General features: G+C 37.8%; 1 protein-coding gene across 2 annotated transcripts in view; it reads left to right on the top strand.

Moving 5' to 3' along the window:
• F5 (coagulation factor V) overlaps positions 1-19,291 on the top strand; it is a 72,907-nt gene that overhangs the window by 11,091 nt on the left and 42,525 nt on the right. For both annotated transcript variants that reach the window (XM_026448449.1, XM_026448448.1), the window contains exons 3-5: positions 4,611-4,733; positions 16,011-16,223; positions 17,470-17,613. In XM_026448449.1, coding sequence (XP_026304234.1) covers positions 4,611-4,733; positions 16,011-16,223; positions 17,470-17,613 — 480 coding nt within the window. The remainder of the gene's footprint in view (positions 1-4,610; positions 4,734-16,010; positions 16,224-17,469; positions 17,614-19,291) is intronic.

Genomic DNA, 19,291 nt, shown 5'->3' with positions numbered 1-19,291 from the left:
CTTCCATCAGGAGCCAAGACAGAGGGTAGCAGCTGGAAGAGAGGGGTCAGTCAGTGGAGTCAGACATGTCAGGAGTCAAAAGAGGTGCAGACATCTGGACTGTTCTATAAAGATGGGGGCCTGAGCCCTGGCTCAGGAGTCCAGAGATCTGAGTTCTGATCCCAGCAATGCTACCAGATCACTGACTGACCTTGGGCAAGTCATCCTTGTCCCCCCATTCCTACCTCCCAGGCTTTGTTAACTAAAATAAGGACTGAACTTTGTGACCTCCACAGTCCTGTGTAAAGCCAACATAAAAACAAACAAAAAGCTTCAGGCACAAGATCAGAATAAATTCCAGGACTAGGAGTTCAAAGGAAATGAATAGGACAACCAAGGGTGGCAAGACAGGGGTGGGGAAAGATAGGATCTCTGTCCCAGAGATCAGAGTTTACCATTGCTTCTGTAACCAGTTACTTCAAACTTAGTGGCTAAAACAACACAAATTTATTCTTTTATGATTATATTTCTGCAGATCAGAAGTCCAAAATGGGTTTTATTGGGCTAAAATCAACGTGTTGGCAGAGCTGCATTCCTTCTGGAGGCTCTGGGGGAGAATTGTTTCCTTGTCTTTTCCAGTTACTGGAAGCTGCCTACACTCATGGGCTCGTAGCCCCTTCCTCCATCTTCAAAACCAGCTGAGTAGCATCCCAAGCTGTTCCTAACTCAGATTCTCCTGCATCCCTCTTATAAGGACCTTTGGGATTACATGGGATCCACCTGGACAGCCCAAAAGAATCTCATCTCAAGATGCTTAATCATAGACACACAGTCCCTTTTTCCATATAAAGTAACGTATTTCCAGGTCCCAGAGATTAAGACATGGACATCTCAGCAGGGGCACATTATTCTGCCTACTACACCCACCAAACAAAGCCCTCCCACAGTGTCCTCCCTCTCAGAGAATGGCACCCTCCTCCACCCAGCTCCCCAAACCAGAACCTCATCAGCCATCCATGGCAACTGATGTCCTTCATTCTCTACCCCATATCCAATCCATCTTCAAGTTCCAACTATTTTATCTTCTAAATAGATCACTAATATATTCTCTCCTCATCATCTCATCATAATCTCAGTCACCACTGTCTCTCCTGGAGCCAAATCTGTTCTCACAATTGTTCTTCACTCCGTTTCCTCCCAGATCATCCTCCACAAATGCAGTCAGAGATTTTAAAACCAAAATTTTGTCCATGTTGCACCCTGATGAAAACTCTTTAATGGCTTCCAGATACTCTTAGGCTAAAGGGAAAACTCAAAGAGGCTTACAAAGCCCTGCATGGTGGGACTCTGAGAATGCCTTCGGCTTCACCTTCTGCCCCTTCCTTTCACATACTAAGCTCCACCTCCACACTGGCTGTCAGTTCTCTGAAAAGACCACATTTTCTGGCACCTCAGGGCCTTTGTGCATACTACTCTCACTTTTTAGAATGTCTTTGGCCATCCCTTTGCCTCTCTGCCTTTGGACCTCAGTTAAAGGATTAATTCCCCAGAAAAGAATTCCCCAACTTAAGTCCAACTGGACTAGATTCCCCTGTCAAATACTCTTCAGAGTATTCCATTCTTTTCTGTCATAATATTTACCATAGGTTTAAATTGAATGTTTTCAGATCACGAGGTCAGGAGATCGAGACTATCCTGGCTAACAAGGTGAAACCCCGTCTCTACTAAAAAAAAAATACAAAAAACTAGCCAGGCAAGGTGCAGGCACCTGTAGTCCCAGCTACTCGAAAGGCTGAGGCAGGAGAATGGCGTAAATCCAGGAGGCGGAGCTTGCAGTGAGCTGAGATCCGGCCACTGCACTCCAGCCTGGGCAACAGAGCCAGACTCCGTCTCAAAGAAAAAAAATAAAATAAAATAAATAAATAAATAAATAAATAAATTGAATGTTTGTGTGATCATTTGTTTAAAATCTGTCTTTCCTACTATAAAAACTTATAAAGTTATAGAACTATAAAAATGTTCAACTTTTTACAGACTCTATGAAGGCAGGGAGTGGGTGTATCTATTTTACTCTTTTATGCACCATTGCAATTCTGATGCCTAGGATAATATAGGCACTCGACATTCATTGAATAAATAAAGGGATGAATACAAGGTGGAGGTGTAGTATAAAGAAGGGGTTTAAAAGTCATGACCTAGAGGTAGACATATTAAACTTTGAATCATGATGCTGTGTGATTTTAGGCAAGATATTTAAACTCTCTGAGGCTCAGTTTCCTCAGCTATAAAATGAAGATCTTAATATTTACCTTAAAAATATGTGAGGATTAATATAGGGACTTACAGTACTTGAATGTATCAAGGAAACAGTACAGGAAAGCCCTATTATAATTATCATCACCAGTGCAAACAAATGGTGGCTGAGCTCCATGAGTGCTGTGACTTCCTTCTCCTGCCTCTAGGATGCCTAATGGTGAGAAGCCAACCCCATGACACTTGTGGATGGCTCAGAAATGACAGTAGTTGATTTCTGTCACTTGTCTGGAATGGGATTTTTGGTCATGGATTCTCAAGATTTCAAAGACATCAAGATCACCAAGGAGCACATATTAAAGTCCAGATTCCCAAGTTTCACCTCCAGAGCTCAGATTCGTTGAGGCTGAGGTGATAGTTGGAAATCTGCCTCTTAGTAAGACCCTCGGTAATTCTGATGCAGAGACTCCAAGGTCTACACCTGGGAAATTCTAGTACGGTCATCCCTTGGCGTCCACATGGGATTGGTTCCAGGACTACTCACAGATACCAAAATTTGCAGATGCTCAAGTCCCTTATATAAAATGTCATAGTATTTGCAATAACCTATGCACATGCTCTCATATACTTTAAATCATCTCTAAATTAGTTATAATACTGAACGCAATGTATATACTATGTAAATTGCTATTATGTTATAGTTTTATTTGTATTGTTTTATTGTTGTTATTTTTATTGTTGTTTTTAAAATATTTTTGATCCAAAATTGGTTGACTCCATGGATGTGTAACTATGAATATGAACCATGGTCATGGAGGGCTGACTATATATAATTCCTTGAATTCTAACTCAGCCATCAACTTTTTCCCTAACTCCCCAGACAGAATCTGTGCTTCATCCTCTCTTCTTCTGTAGTATTTTGCCCATATCTCAGCAGTCGCTCCTATCATACATCTATCTCCAAATTAGCTTGTGAACTCCTCAGGACAGGGACTGTATTTGATCCACGTAGCCAGAAACTTTCTAACACAGTGCCTGGCATGTAGAAAGTAAAACCTCATTCTTGATTTCTGCACCCATAACCTCCTGTCCCTGCTGTGTTCTCCCATTGCAGTAACTAGTAACATCATTTACCCAGTTGTTCTGATAACACACCTTGAAGTCATCCTTGACTTCTGTCTCTCCCAAGCCACATGCAATCCATCAGCAAGTCTTGTTTGTCTTACCTACACAAATGTCCAGAATCCAACCACTACTCATCACGTCCTGCTACATGTGCTGGCCCAGTACACTGCAGTCTCTTTCCTATACTGCCTAAGCTCTTTGCTTCCATTGTTGTCCCTACACAGACTATTCTCTACACAGCAGCTATGATGAACTTTTTGTTTTAGGATGAACTTTTAATACATGTTATACTATGTCTCTGCTATACAAAGTGGTTTTTCATTTTACTTAGAAATGCTCCATTTCACTTACACGAGGCATGGTGGCTCGTGCCTGTAATCCCAGCACTTTGGGAGTCTGAGGCGGGTGGATCACCTGAAGTCAGGATTCGAGACCGGCCTGGCCAACATGGTGAAAAGTCATCTCTACTAAAAACACAAAAAGTAGTTGGGTATGGTGGTGTATGCCTGTAATCCTAGCTACTTGGGAGGCTGAGGTAGGAGAATTGGTTGAACCCAGGAGGTGGAGGTTGCAGTGGGTCCTGAGATTACACCACTGCACTCCAGCCTAGGAGACACAGCGAGACTCCATTGCAAAAAAAAAAAAAAAAAAATGCTCCAGTGATGTCCCATTTTACCTAGAAGAAAATTCGAGTTCTTACCATAGCCCAGAGGGCCTCCCTTATTCTGCACACCCACCATCCACCTCATCTCTTCTTTCTTCCCATACTGTTTTCTTACTGTTCCTTAGATACATCAAGCCTACTCCTGCCTCAGAGCCAGACAGCTGCGTGATTTGGTTCCTCAATTCATCTAGGTCTCTGAGCACTCCCACGTCAGAGAAATCTAAAGTAACTACTCTGTCGCATCACCCTCTGTAATTGAAATGAACATCTTTCTTAAGCAAAGACAGTTATCTCTAAGGAATGACAGTGGGTCAAAGTGGGCGGGACTTGGTCAGAACTATTTCTCCTGCTCTGTTGACTTCTTTTAGGTCTAGGACAAGTGTTTCTACCATTCTGTTTGATCTGTGTACATGTAATGTTGAGTTAATGAGCTGCTAAAACCTTCCAGATTGAAGATAAGCCGGTCAGCCTCAGGACCAGGAGGAATGGTAGCAATCACTCTTGGTATCGTCTGTTTGCTTTTCTTGCTTAGCAACTCTGCCTTTGGTGACCCTGAATACAGACATAGTTTAAACATTTGTTTTCACAGGACTTCTTGGGCCTACTTTATATGCTGAAGTCGGAGATATCATAAAAGTTCACTTTAAGAATAAGGCAGATAAGCCCTTAAGCATCCATCCTCAAGGAATTAGGTACAGTAAATTATCAGAAGGTAAGATAAATTTAATATTTTTCTGAAAAGGGAAAATGTCTAAGTCTTTAATACCAGCATCAACGTTTAAAACCATATTGTTAACCACATGCTGTTAGGGAAATCTTTTGCAACTGGTAATTATAAAAATTGTTGCTGTTGTAAGTTTCGAGAGAAGAAAAGGAAAAGGTTTTGGACATTTTTCACTGGGTTCTCACTCTTTAATGTTTGGGAGGGCAAGTTATCTAATTTCTCTGAATTCTCATATGCTCATCTTAAAATGGGAATAATAATACATACATTGAAAGATGGTTTAAGGTGGGAGTCAGTAAATTTTTCTGTAAAGGGCCAGAGAGTAAGTTTGTTTGGCTTTGCAGGCCATAGGATCTCTGTTGCAAGTACTCAACTCTGCCTTTTAGTACAAAAGCAGCCATAGATGATACTTTCTTTTTATGGCTTTGGTTACAGATGCCAGAACTAATTAACTTTATTACCTTATTCTTTCCCTCAAGTCATACACCAGAGTAAAACTGCCTCTGACAATACAATTTTATTTACCAAAACAGGCAACTGATTGGATTTGGCCCATGAGCCACTGACACAGTGACATAGAACTATAGGCTTCCTGGCACATAGATGACACTCAGTAAGTGGTATTTGGTGGTAGTGAGACTAGAAGTATTAATAGTATTAGACTTTTGGACATACTGAAGTGGTTAAGAAAGTAAGCTTTAAAGGCAGACAAGTTAAAATTCTAGCTTTATCATTTCTGATCCTACGACTTTAGCATCTCTGAGCCTCAGTTTTCTCATCTATAAAATGGAAATGATTATAACCACCCATAAGATTGCCTGAAATTTAAATGAGATCACTTAGGTAGAGAACTAAACGTGGCTCCTGGGATCTGATAAGCTCTCAATAAATAATGATGACAATGATGGCAATGATCATAAAGATAATAGCGATGCAAGTTATTGTATCAGCCACTGAATAGTAAGTACCTGATGTTAATATGGTTCTAATTATCCCATTATGCTGATGTTTGGATCATTGTAAGCATCATAGAGTTCCATCCAGCACTGGTATGAAAAACTGTATGCAAATTGTAGTAGTTGTTGGTATAATAACATTTTGAAATAATTTCAGACTTTTCATGGTTCACAAATATCTTTCCTTCTCCCACACGTTCCAGCCATCATACCTTTGAGAGAAGAATTGAGTAGGAGAGTGGTTTACGTGCAGGTTTTAGAACTAGACTCATAAGTGCAAATCCTGGCTCAGTGACTTTTATACAGTTATTTAACCTCTGTGTGCCTCATCTTTCTCATCTACAAAATGAGAATAATAATCATATCTCTGTCATACAGGTTTGTTGTCATGAAATCTTAGAATAATGACTAGCATATAACAGACATTCAATAAATATTAGCTATGATAATAAAGATAATTCTTCAATTAAAATGTGTTCAAATAATTTAGTATTTATCTGAAAACTCGTCAGTTTCAGAAAAAAATCAGAAAGTAATTTTTAAATTTATTAATTTCTATATAAACTGTTGTCAAACTCATTCCCACTAAGGTTTAAGTGACTGATAATAGGTCAATGAACTACCTGCCTTGGGAGTACTTACATTAGCACTTAATCTTTGGTTTGAGGAAAAACAGTGAAGCATTAACTGTGGCATTGAGATTTCTTTCAAAGTGAATTTGGCAAGACTCTGGGTGAGGTAGTGTGCACAGGAGTTTCTCCTATGTTCTTAAAATCACACCATGACATACATGAAATCAGTCATACAGTGACATAGTGAACAACCACCTCACCTACTTATGAGGCTTCCAGACGACTGCATCAGGAGTTCAGCAATGTGAAGAAGAAGGGGGAGAAACCTCAAAATATCAAAATGTCACATGCAGGTTTCATTTCAAATAAGGGAGGAGGTAAGAATTATAGACTTTGTACCCTACCTGGGCTGTTTGCACAGTGAACGAACCTTGCAACATTATCCCTCTTCCTTTACTGTTTGTTTGTCCCTATATTCCCCACAGCCAGCAATTATTTATGAGCAATTGTTTAAAATACTCCCACAACTTTCACTGGAGACATGATTATTGGTGTATATTGCCTCTGGTCCTATGAATCTAAGAAAGGTAAATACATATCAGTGGGGAAAGTAAAATTTTACCTTGGAAATGAGATGCAAATCTAATAGACAGATAGTATCTTTTATGGTAAGAGAAAAGCCTTCTAAGTTGATTTGATTATGCCCTCTGCATTAAAATAAAACATCTCCTTCTCCATGTCTGACACTCAGCCTCACCTATAGCCTCCCTCTGTGGTTTGAGCTACTTTTTTTAGGAGTGGGGATAAACTAACTGCATGCTGAGCCAGTTACATGAGAATCCAGATTCCTCTATCTCAGAGGTAGATATTTGAGAGATGGGTGGTAGTGGGGGGTTAAGATAGTATCACATTGGCTTCAGAAACCACGACAGAACATAAGGCAACTCTGGATAACCCTTTTTGACAGAATGGACAAACGGTGATTTGTAAAAATGCTTATAAGGACATTTCCTTTAATAACGTATTTAATAAGACTGTTTTAGATCAGGGAATAAAATATCTGCAACTGTAACTAATCACTTAAAAACTATCACTAAAAGGTTTCAATTTGAGGTTACATTTTCAGAAACTCTATAACTAGCATGCAACATATTGACTCTAATGCTGCACCTTTGAGCAAAGTTTGTTCAGTAAAATTTTCAAAATTGTTTTGGTCAATTACCTTTAAAAAGCTTGTTTCATAGAGAATTTAATATTATTATTTTCTTTTAGTTATATTCTCATATTTTAAATGTATGAGTTGCATATGAATGTCATGTCACAAAATTAGCTCTATAATAGATGACCATCTGCTGATAAGCCAGCTCTCCAAATGAAACATGTTTTCTGCCAGACATTGTTCCTTGTATCTAAGGGTTGCCAAATTCTCTATACAAAAATTTACTCTTCTAGGTTGTTCCAAAACATTCCAATGCTTGACTTAATGGAGGTGATTACATTTTTTCACTTCTCATCTGAATATTTTGGCCTTATGTAGATACTTCCTTGAGTATATGATAAACACCTGAAACAAACTATAATGGCTATGGTTTGTATATTTAATAAATCACAAAAATGTGGATCCCTTTTCCAAAGAGACTTGCAAGTCCTGTGCAATGAAATCAGCTCTTTATAAAACATCAGCATTGATTTGCCCATTGCCTACATTGTAGCTTCTAAAAGAATGTTCTGAATCTTTGAATGCATTGAAGTATTCACCAAGTTTATTAACTTAGGAGAGGAAAAGAGTTGTTCACAAAAATAAATAACAAGGGAGAAGTTACTGAGTGGGCACCCTAATGGGTAACCAAAAAGGCTCTTTATGTAACTTCACTTTCCCAAAGCTTGTATGCACCGTTTTTCATTTTAAAAAAATACTGGGAGCTTTTGGCAAGTAATTAGGACATCATGACAAGAGTAAATGCAATACAAAGCTGACTATCGACTGAGCAGGAAATGAACAGAACTGAGTAAATATGAAGGAAGAGCTTCCCTTGTATAAAGATTTTATTCTAGCAAGCAGCTGAACAAGGATTTTCTGTGCTCTAGCACAATAGTTGTCCCTGTCCATTTCTCTTTTCAGTTTAGAGCTTTACTTGTTTTATTTTGATTACAAAGTCAAAATCACATTCACCAAAACTCCATCTCACAAACGCTTCCTCTAAATAGCTGTTTGTATTTTATACTTTATATTAATGTATGTTGCAAAAATCAAAGATACAACACACCTGTTTTATTCTAGGCTAAAGGTAGACTAATTTGAAGTGAAAAGAATAAAAGCATTGATAAAATTATGCCCCAATGATCTCATTAGCAGTTCTTACTCAGTGTAATTACAGAATATATCCTATGTGCAAGTCTATATTGTTCACTATTTGATTCAAGATGCTCATAAGTCAACTTCTGGTAGTATACTAAATTAACATCATTCATTTAATTATTTGAAATTAATCTTATGTTTAACTGACAGGTGAATGTGAAATTCTGAGTAATTTAGTTTGGTCAACTAGACAGACATTAATTTGTGTGACTAGAGTAACCTCTCATTATCTATCTCAAAATATCATGTATATACAATAATTTTTTAAGCCCAGTATGTGTTAAAATAAATCTAGGTGTGAAACACTGATCATTTACAAGTAGGTTCAATATTGTTAGAAAATCAGTCACCCTGCTATACCTAGCACAAATGTTATAGCTTCTTAGGCAATTTTTAGATACTTACATTGGTTGGTTCTCATTCCAGATTGACAGTGTGTTCTAATTGTAGCCCTAGAAGAAATCTAGAGGTCAAACCTATCACAATTAGGGCACCAACATGGACCCTAGAGTTAACTAGGATGAGCCCCTCAGGGTCCCAGGCCCTGTCTTCTTTACATTTTTACTCTGGATTTAGCACAGAGCCTGGAACCTAGTGGATGTTGATGGTCATGATCATGATGAGATTAATCATTACTGAACTAAACTGAGGGACTGAGGACTGATTAGAAAGTAGGGACTGTGCATTATTTTCCACTTGCTTTAAAATTATTGATTTTGCTGATAATTTTGAGCAGGTACCTTGTCTTACTTATTGCCAAAAAAAAAAAAAAAGTATTTTTACCAAAAAAATCTTACTTACTTTTATCACCTTTGGAATAAATATATCACTGCAATGGACTGGATGTTTGTATCCTCCCAAAATTAATGTGTTGAAATCTAATCCCCAGTGTGATGGCATTAGGAGGTGGGGCCTTTGGGAAATTTTTAGGTAATGAAAATGGAGCCCTCATGATGAGATTAGTGCCCTTATAAAAGGGACCCTCTCACTCACCCTCTTTCTACCATGTGAGGACACACAAGGAGAAGATGGCAGTCTACAACCTGGAAGACACCCTGCGCCAGAACCCAACCATGCTGGCACCCTGATTTTAAACTTCCAGCCTCCAGAACTGTGGGAAAGACGTGTCCGTTGTTTATAAGCCACCCAGTCCAGGGTAGTTTGTTACAGCAACCCAAACTAAAAAAATCACCGGTTTCTATCTTACTCACATGTGTTACCAGAACTCAAGCACACTTAAGATATATCTTATCTAAAGTAGAACATAAAGGAAAGAGGCTGTATTAATTGCAACATGGCTGGGAAAGGAAATACTTAAGCAATATGTAAACATGTATTCCCACAGGCTACCAGAGCATTTATTAGGAGACAGAAATTTTACAAATATTTTCCAGTCCTCATAACCCATCAAAAAGGATAAAGTTATCTCTAGAAAAAGGATTATATTATCTTAAAATATAAATGAAAAAACTGAGGCTAAAAGGGACTTGAAGAAACCTTCCCAAGTTCACACAGTTAGCAAATGATACAACAACCAAGATATTTCAACTCTGACCCTAAAGTTCCAGTGCTTTCTCCCACTATCTAGCAGGAGAAAGTATCGTTAACCATATAATCTCACAAATACTGAATTTCAAATGATGATGAGTGCTGTTAAAAAACCAACAACAAACAAACGTGTATCACAATCAGAGATCAAGAAGGGTGTCAGATGATATCTGATCTGACATCTGAAGAATAAGCACACATTTACCCTGAAGAAGAAAGGGAGGAAGAACTTCAAAAGTTATCTCCTACCCTGCAAAGAATATAATGCTTTTTCCTTAGGGGAACTTGTGAAAGCAGTGGAAAGAATATCATTTTCTACTATAGAAACACCCTGTGATGTTTTAACCATTTAAAACAGTGGAAGCTGCCTGTCCAGAAACATCATTTTTCAACTTTATGAGGCCATGTAGCAAGAAGCATTGAAGAAGGGCTGTCATGCTTGATTCAAGATAGATAGTGCAACTCATCAACTAGCCATCCTAATTTCAGTTAATACACAAGATCTGACCCGAGAGGGCAACTCTCCTTATCAGTCCTGTTCATGCTTTGCTATCAAAGGTCTTTTGTAATCTTTCACAGATAATGCTTCCTGCTTATCAGTGGAGACTTTCTCCATAAACTTTGTTTCTTTTATAGACTAGAATTATGTTATAACTTACAGGAAGTGATTTAAGCTTTTATCATTTCTCAGCTCTTGACAGTTTTATTACCAAAGTGAAAGTACAGCTTATAGTAAATATTAGTTATTAGTGTCAAGCTATGCTTCGGGGTGTGTTGGGGGAAGACATAACAAAGTCCCCTTTACGCCAGCACAAAGTTCACAAACTCAGCTGCCTATAGTAGCCAGATGAGTAGTTCAGTGAACAAAATTGGTCCAGTAAGGACTGATAATCAGAAAGCAGAAGAGGGCAGCTAAGATCCAGCTCCAACAAAATTCTGTGCAGGACTTTGGTCCTGTTGTTAACTAGATCTCCAGGTTTTTGTTTTTTAAAGAGAAACCAGATTCTTATATAATTACTCCAGATTTTTAATGTTGGCATTTAATCTATTTTAACATTATGCAATCCTAACAACACAGCCGTGAGCTTTGACTTGTTGACCTAGGCTCTAGCCCATAGGACCTTACATTTTAGTAGTTTAATAAATATTCACTGAGCATCTTCTTCATGTTCATGTTCCATGCTCCTCCAGGTACCTATGGAAGGCACCAGAGACACTAAGACAAATACGATCCAGCACTTTTCCTTGAGCAGCTCACACTTGAGTGACCAAAATGTGCAGGACACAAATACTTATGATCTAGTAGAAGAAAATGGAATTAGTCATGTAATCTCAGAGGCATTTAATTACAAATTGTGATGAGTGCTGTAGAAGGAAAAAAATGTGTATCAGAATTGGAGATAAAGGTAGAAGTGAACTGATATTCAAGGTGATGTCTAAAGGATGAACACATATTTATCAAAAGGAAGAAGGGACAAAGAGCATTCTAGGCAGAGGGAATGGCATCTGCAAAGACCCTGAGGTAGGATAGAAGTGGATGTCTGGGGAACTGACAGGGGACCCAGGGGACAAGGAGCCCACAGTTAACAAGGGAAAAGACATATGATAAGACTGAAGAGAGAAGTAGAGGTAAATCATACATGGACTTGTGGTCCACATTAAAGACTTTATGCAAGAAGTAAATCTAGATATACCTACTCAACTTATGGTTTCCATGCTCAGAACCTCATGAGGTACATTGCACATCACTGTAGTACCTGAATCCTTCATTGCTAATGAATGAATGTGCCTTATTTTCCACTCCCACCTGGAGAATCCAAACATATGCTGATGCCATGAAAACTCATGCAAAGTGTTTTGAGTGGAATAGATTTTCCACAGTTGGGATGGGGAAAGGTACAATTAAGGAAGGGAAGCTGACATTGCTGAAATGTAAAAAATATTTTATATGGAAATTTAGCATCTCAGACTTTGGCTTCTGAACATAAGGAACCAGATTTGCCTTTTTTCTTAACAACTAGACAGGCAGACAAAACATATAAAACAGAAGTTTTCAGACATCAAATGACAGACAACTCAAGACAGTGAAAGAAGAACAAATCAGGTGTGCCCTGTGAGTGCCAAAGCTTACTGCCTGAAGAGAGTTTCCAGGGAACAGCACAAGCAGGGAGAACCCAGATAGAGTCTCTATGGGTGAGGAAACAGAGTTTGGACTTTGGAGAAGCCTGAGTGGCTAGAATTTGTGATTTGTAGGGCAGAGTCCTGAAGAGGACAGTATAATCACAGAGAAAGAGCTCTTGAGAATCTACAGAGAGGTTTTGTCAAGTTGAACACTGTTCTGCACATACATGTGAGGAAAGCACTGAGGGTAAGCAAAATGTCATTTGAAAGGAACAGCTGGAATAGTCCCTGGACCTTACGCAGGGCCAGTAATCATTTATGTTCCTACCATCAAACATAGAAAGACTTCCTAATAAATTAGCATTGGATAGAATTCTCAGAAGGATTTAGAAACAGTCGGTGGATAAAATTAGACTACAGGCTGCTGAGGAGGCAACAGAATAAAAAATAAGATTTGAAAGAATCAAGTTGATTTCAAGTATCTTAACTGTGAATAAAACTCAATACTAGTTAACAAGAATGCAACAAACAACAATGTAAATTCACAATGCTAATAAAAATAAACAAGCATTAGAAGAAGCAGAAAGAGATGACTCATAACCAAGAAAGAACAGATTTAGAAGTGAAAGAGAGAATAGAAGCAGCAGGCAGAGACAGTAGGACAGCTATCATAAATCTTCCCAATATGTTCCAGAAAACAGAGAAAAGCATGAGCATGAGGAAGAGATAGAGAATGTAAATATGCATACACAGAACTTCTGTAGATGAATACAATTGCTGACATGAAAAGTAAAACAATAAAGGATAGAAAATAAAGGTAAAAAATAAAGGATAAAAAATTATATATTGTAAACTGAAGGGCAACACTAATACAACAAACACTGAATGAAATTAATAGCACATTAGACACTGTGAAAGGAGATGGTAGAAAATATTAATACATCATGATAGAAACTGTGCAAAATGAAATACGGAGAGTAAAAAGGCTGAAGAAAGTGAACAGAGCATCAATGAACTGTGGGACCATATCAAGTGATCTAACATATGTGTAATTGGATCCCAGAAGTAGCAGGAACAGAAAAAGTATTTGAAGCAATAGTGACTGAAAACTGCCCAAATGTAACGAAAACTACAAACCAACAGATTCAAGAGGTTTGACAAAACTAAGAAGGAACATGAAGACAACCACATCAAGCCACATCACAATCAAGTTACTGGAAACCAGTGATAAAGAGAAAATATTGGAAGCAGTGAGGGGAACAAAACGAAGAAATGACAGCAGACGTATCATTAGGAACTATGCAAACCAGAAGACAATTAGGGACATCTTTAAAGTGTTGGGAGGGTGGAGGATAGGGGAATCTGTCTATTTAGTATTCTATACCAAGCAAAAAAACCTTTTTAACATGAAAGCAAAATAAAGAGTGCTTTAGACATACAAATGCAAAAATAATTTCTCACTAGTAGAGCAGAAAAAAAATGCTAAAGGAACTCCTTTAGATAGAAGACATATTATATCAGAGAGACATTTAGATTCATAAGAAGGAATGAAAAGTTCCAGAAGTTGGTAAATATAGAGATATTTTTTCCTCATTTTAATCTATTAAAAAGGCAATTGATTATCTAAATGTTAAAGCAAAAATAGTAACAATTAATTGTGGGGCATATTATGTATATATAAATAAAATGTATGACAATAGCACAAAGGATAGGAGGGAAGAAATGGAAATATAGTATTGCAAGGTTCTTACAAGTAAAACAGTATAATACTGTTTGAAGGAAGTCTGTAACAAGTTAAAAATGTATTATATATTGTAAACTGAAGGGCAGCACTAAGAAAACAAAGTTAATAAGTCAACAATGGAGATTAAACGTCATTAAATATACTCAATCCAAAAGAAAATAGAAAGGAAGGGGAAAAGGAATAAAGACCAGGTAGACAAATAGAAAATAAATTAAATCCAACCATATCATCAATTACATTAAAAGCAAATGGAAAGAATACTACAAGTAAGAAACAAATAAGATTAAATAAAAAGGAATGCTAAACAGTATGCAGAATTTAAGAAATCCACTTTAAATGAGAGAGACAAAGATAGGTAAAAAATAAAGGATAGAAAATTATATACCATACCAGTTAACACTAATCCAGCACAAAAGGGTATATAATGATGATTCCATTGATATGATATTACAGAAAAGCCAAATTATAGTGAAATAAAGCAGATTAGTGGTTGTCTGGGCCCGGAGGGCACTGGCTACAAATGGCATAAGGAAACGTTTTAGAATGATGGAACTCTTCTCTATCTTGATTGGGACTATAGCTATAAGACTGTGTAATTTTTTTTATCAAAGCTCAGCAAATATTATACTTAAAACTGGTAAATGTTTTTATATGCAAATTATACCTCAATAAAGATAATGAAAGGAAGAAAGAGAGGGAAGGAGGGTGGGGAAGAGGGAAGGAAGAAGACAAAGAAAGGAAGAAAGGATAAAAGAAAAACTAGGAAAGTAAAAAGAAAAGAAAGGGAAGAGAAAGGAAGGGGAGGGAAGGTGAGAGAAAGGATTAATCATTTCAGTTTTTAAAAATTATAGTTGCTTCAGTAAGAGTAGTTTTTATTGGCCTTTTATGCCATCATGTAAAACATTTCAGGTGGGTTTTTTTTTTTTTTTTTTTTTCTCCCAGATCCTTGTTGTCTGCCTATATCTACACTGATGTTCTCACCTTCTTCCCTTAAAGAATTTATCAAGTTATTGTACCAAACAAAAATAACCGCATCCCAAAGAGAAATTCTGGCACCAGCTGATGATAGGGAATCTTTCACCTAATTAAATGAGGAATTCCTCAGGCAGAGGAAACTGTCCATTCCACTTGGTGATCTATGGCACTCACCTCTCCCCTTCCTGACCTCACTTGCTCCATTTTATTATTGAAAACCTCACCCAACCCTCTACACTTCTTTTAATATTGAGCATCTCAGTTCCCTCTCTTCAGTAAGAAGACCAATTTCTTCATCCTGTCCCTCTCCTATCAGTATGGAAAGTCCAGTATACATGCAGGTGTTAATGATGGGTCTTTGGGGGCACAAAGTACAAAATAAGACTTGTAAGTTTCAGAGGATGGACACATTTCATATTCATACAAACAACCAGCCTGCATATGGGAGTTAGACGCTGTGGCTCTCGGGAAAAAATTGAGATAATCAGATAGCTAAGATGAAATAAAGAGAGAAAACAGAGCTGAGGGTCACAGCGGTTGGAAAGAAGATCTGAAATAACAAAACAAAACAATATATAAACAACTCTGACTATCCTCCCATCTCATGTTAATAGGCTAAGTATGTCTTGTTAAATACCACAAAGAAGATATCACCCATTCTTATATTCTGAGATGTTTTACTGATCAAAGGTGATTCAATTCTCTGATAATATTTAAATAATAATTGTTGAGGTACCCTGGAAAATTAACTTGCTTAACTTTAATTTACAAATAACATTTGTTATTCTTAAGATCACCATGGTAGCAAAGCCTTTGTAAGTACGTGAGCATAGAAATGGGCATATGTGAATCTTTCCAAATAATAAAATTCACTATTGAAGGACACATGCATCTCCAGAGTGCTCATCTTAACTATCCCCAGATTTGAGAGTAGTGAAAACGCAGTCCTCAGAAACTGCCCACATGTCTTGATTGCTCTTACTCCTCCAGGTGCTTCTTACCTTGACCACACATTCCCTGTGGAGAAGATGGATGATGCTGTGGCTCCAGGCCAAGAATACACCTATGAATGGAGTATCAGTGAGGACAGCGGGCCCACCCATGATGACCCTCCATGCCTCACACACATCTATTACTCCCATGAAAATCTGATCGAGGACTTCAACTCTGGGCTGATTGGGCCCCTGCTTATCTGTAAAAAAGGTACGAACACTCCCACCAAAAGTTTCAACAACAAAATGTTGGAATGGTCAGGAGTTCTGTCATGGGACAAAGCTTGGGAACATCTTGGTAACTTCTTGTACATCAAGCAGAGGAAGAGGGCACAGATCATTGTTTGACAAGAGAAAAAAATACCTGCTATTTCAGGGTGGGGATCCACCTCTGTTTCTTCTGATTCCTCCTTCATCTCAGTCCTTAAGATTCTCCCAAGCAAATTCCTGTTTGAGAGTGTGTTCTGATGTCATGCTTGTATGATCTGTAACATTTACCTCCAGGCCAAAGTCTTTTAGAAAGTATACAGCAGCCTATACTTTGCTGAAAGAGCTCTTGGAAAGAATATTGGCTAACATATTTGACATATCTGAAGTTCGAGCTGGTAATTTGTTCTATAAACACGTTAAATGCCAGCTTCCTTTCTTACAAACAAGTTGATCACTTTGAGTGGTAGGTTTCAAACACATTCAAGTGACTACAAGAACTTTTATTGGCTGGGCTTCTTAGGAGCAAGATTGAATTTTCACTTTATTCCGTGAGAACCCAGCCCATCTTTCATTAAAACAAGCAAACAACCACAGCGAGCCACAGCACGGGAAATACCGTGATGGACTCACCATCTGCCTATACATACGCTCAGACCATACCTACATACCTTCCCAATGTATTTACTCATTATACAAATACTTTTTTTTCATTTCCTGGTATATGTAAGATACTGTGATGGTACTGAAAAAAACCTTAAGACTTACAAAAGACTCTTCTTTCATTTTACCATCAGCAGCCTGTTTTTCTCATAGTGAGAATGGATTAATGCTGATACTTCCAACCAGTTATCGAATGCCCCCTTTCATATACAAATAAGATGAAAGCATTAAACTTGGGGCATGATGCTTTTACCAATTGAGCTAACATATCTATATACTGTTCTATTGAGACTGGAGGAAATGGATACTTGTACAGAGTCTTGAGAGTCACCAAATGTTTTCTTCCCAAGCTGGACGAAATAAAGCCTGTTCCCCAAAGCAACAAGGTGTCAAAGAAGACAGTGTGGCACCAGATTTTTAATAACCCTAGAACCACTATTACTTAATATGCTATTTTAAAAAATAAGAATTTCTTCAAGTTGCTGTCATTATGGTTGATCGCTTGCCCTAAACTCTTTGCTATCCAGGAAAGCTAATGAGAGTGTTCTGTCTGCAGCGCTACTGAAAACATGCCTTTCCTTTCACAGGGATCCTAACTGAGGATGGGAAACAGAAGACGTTTGACAAGCAAATCGTGCTACTGTTTGCTGTGTTTGATGAAAGCAAGAGCTGGAGCCAGTCATCATCCCTAATGTACACAGTCAATGGATACGTGAATGGGACAATGCCAGGTAACACGGAGGCTGTGCACCATTGAACAACAGTAAAATCGTTAGTAATTTTTCAGTCCTGTTATTTTCTTCAAAGCACTAGAGAAGTTGACCATACTCACTGTTTTGCAACTCCCTATCAAGAGGGAAATATTTTCTCATCTATCTTTTAAAAACAGGAAATAGAAGAGACAAACTAGAAGCTAGAGAAGAAACGTGCAGCCTTGTTAGGTATAGTGACCCGAGTAGGTTTCACCTTGGCCTGCACTTTGAAAAAGACCTTCAGGGTATCAGCTCAGTCTCTCTCTCCGAGTTCTACAGTTCCTGCTATATGATGACCATGCCTTCAAGGACAAGCCCTAGCAGGAAAGGTCAGCAGGAAGATTGCAGTAAAGATGAACAGATTAGGAGTAATCCTCAACACACACACACACACACAAAAGACCAGCATTTCAAAAGGCGACAGAAGAGTAATATTCAATGGCATCTAGAATATTTTTCTCTTTCCATTTGCATTTGGGCTCTTATGAGAAGGCAAAATCATAGCAATCATTAAGAGAAAAAATAACTGACTCCCACTTAGACCACATCTCTTCTATTTCTATCTGGTAGAACTGACCTACAACTAAAGATCCAGGGTATGTGATAATAGCCTGAGGGAAAAACATTAAAAAATTAAAATGCCGCTTTACTAAATAAACCATATTTCAAAACACTAAACTTCTTAGAGGTTATTCTGTAATGCCATCTGAAAAATCACAAATGGCTTCACTTACTAAAACACAAATATTGTTAAGAGTTGAGATCTGGGTAGTGTTTTTAAATTGTATTCTCTTTCATTTGACTACATTTTCCACTTGGTTTTCTGAAAATATACTCATATGACTCTCAGTGTTGATCCTGAGTTCCAATACTAGGAGCTTGTAAAAACTGGAGCTTAGTTAATTGACCTCGACCTTAGATAATCTGAGTTCAGACCTCACTAGCTTCTCTACCTTCTGTGGCCCTGGATAATTAGCTGTCTCAATGTGCTTACTTACAAAAGTGGACTAACCATTTATCCTAATATTTATTTCCTGGCAGAGTGAACAATCTGTGTAAGTATATGAATGCCAAATAAAGCAAAACCATATGCACAAAAATAAAAATAAATTGATCTGAGCTTAGAGTTTATGAATTTATAGTTCCCAAAAGAATAATTGGGGGTAAATGGGAAAGGGTAGGGAAAGACCATCAGTAAAAACTAAGAATAGTAAACATTTGTAAAACCCTCTGCCTTATAAAGCAGAATAAATTGAATACATATGATAAATGCTAACACAGATATGTTAATTGCTGAACTCAATATGAGCATTTATTTGGCGTGGATAAATGCTTCTGCCAAAGCGTCCTAGTGATGCAAGGAATCCCAGCTTTGTTGCAATGGTCTCCTAAAAAAGACAAGCCTTTGTGCCGGTAAGGAACTGATTCTCAGCCCCGATTTCTAGTATCTAGTGATTATGTATCTGAGATGTAAAACAGAAACCTAAAAGCCAAGGATGGAGTCTCCCCACAGAGCAAATGAGCATTTCCCCAGTGACTGTAGGAGAAAAGAAGGAGCAAAACTAAGTTTTTATATTCAGTTATCATTACTCCTTCCATGAAAAGCTCCCAATGGCCCAACATAATGAAGACTTTTACACTGCATTTTAAGGAGAGT

The sequence above is a fragment of the Piliocolobus tephrosceles genome, chromosome 1 (assembly GCF_002776525.5).
Source record: "Piliocolobus tephrosceles isolate RC106 chromosome 1, ASM277652v3, whole genome shotgun sequence".
Lineage (NCBI taxonomy): Eukaryota > Metazoa > Chordata > Mammalia > Primates > Cercopithecidae > Piliocolobus > Piliocolobus tephrosceles.
The sequence above is the reverse complement of the archived record's forward strand: the minus strand, read 5'-3'. Positions and strand labels throughout refer to the sequence as shown.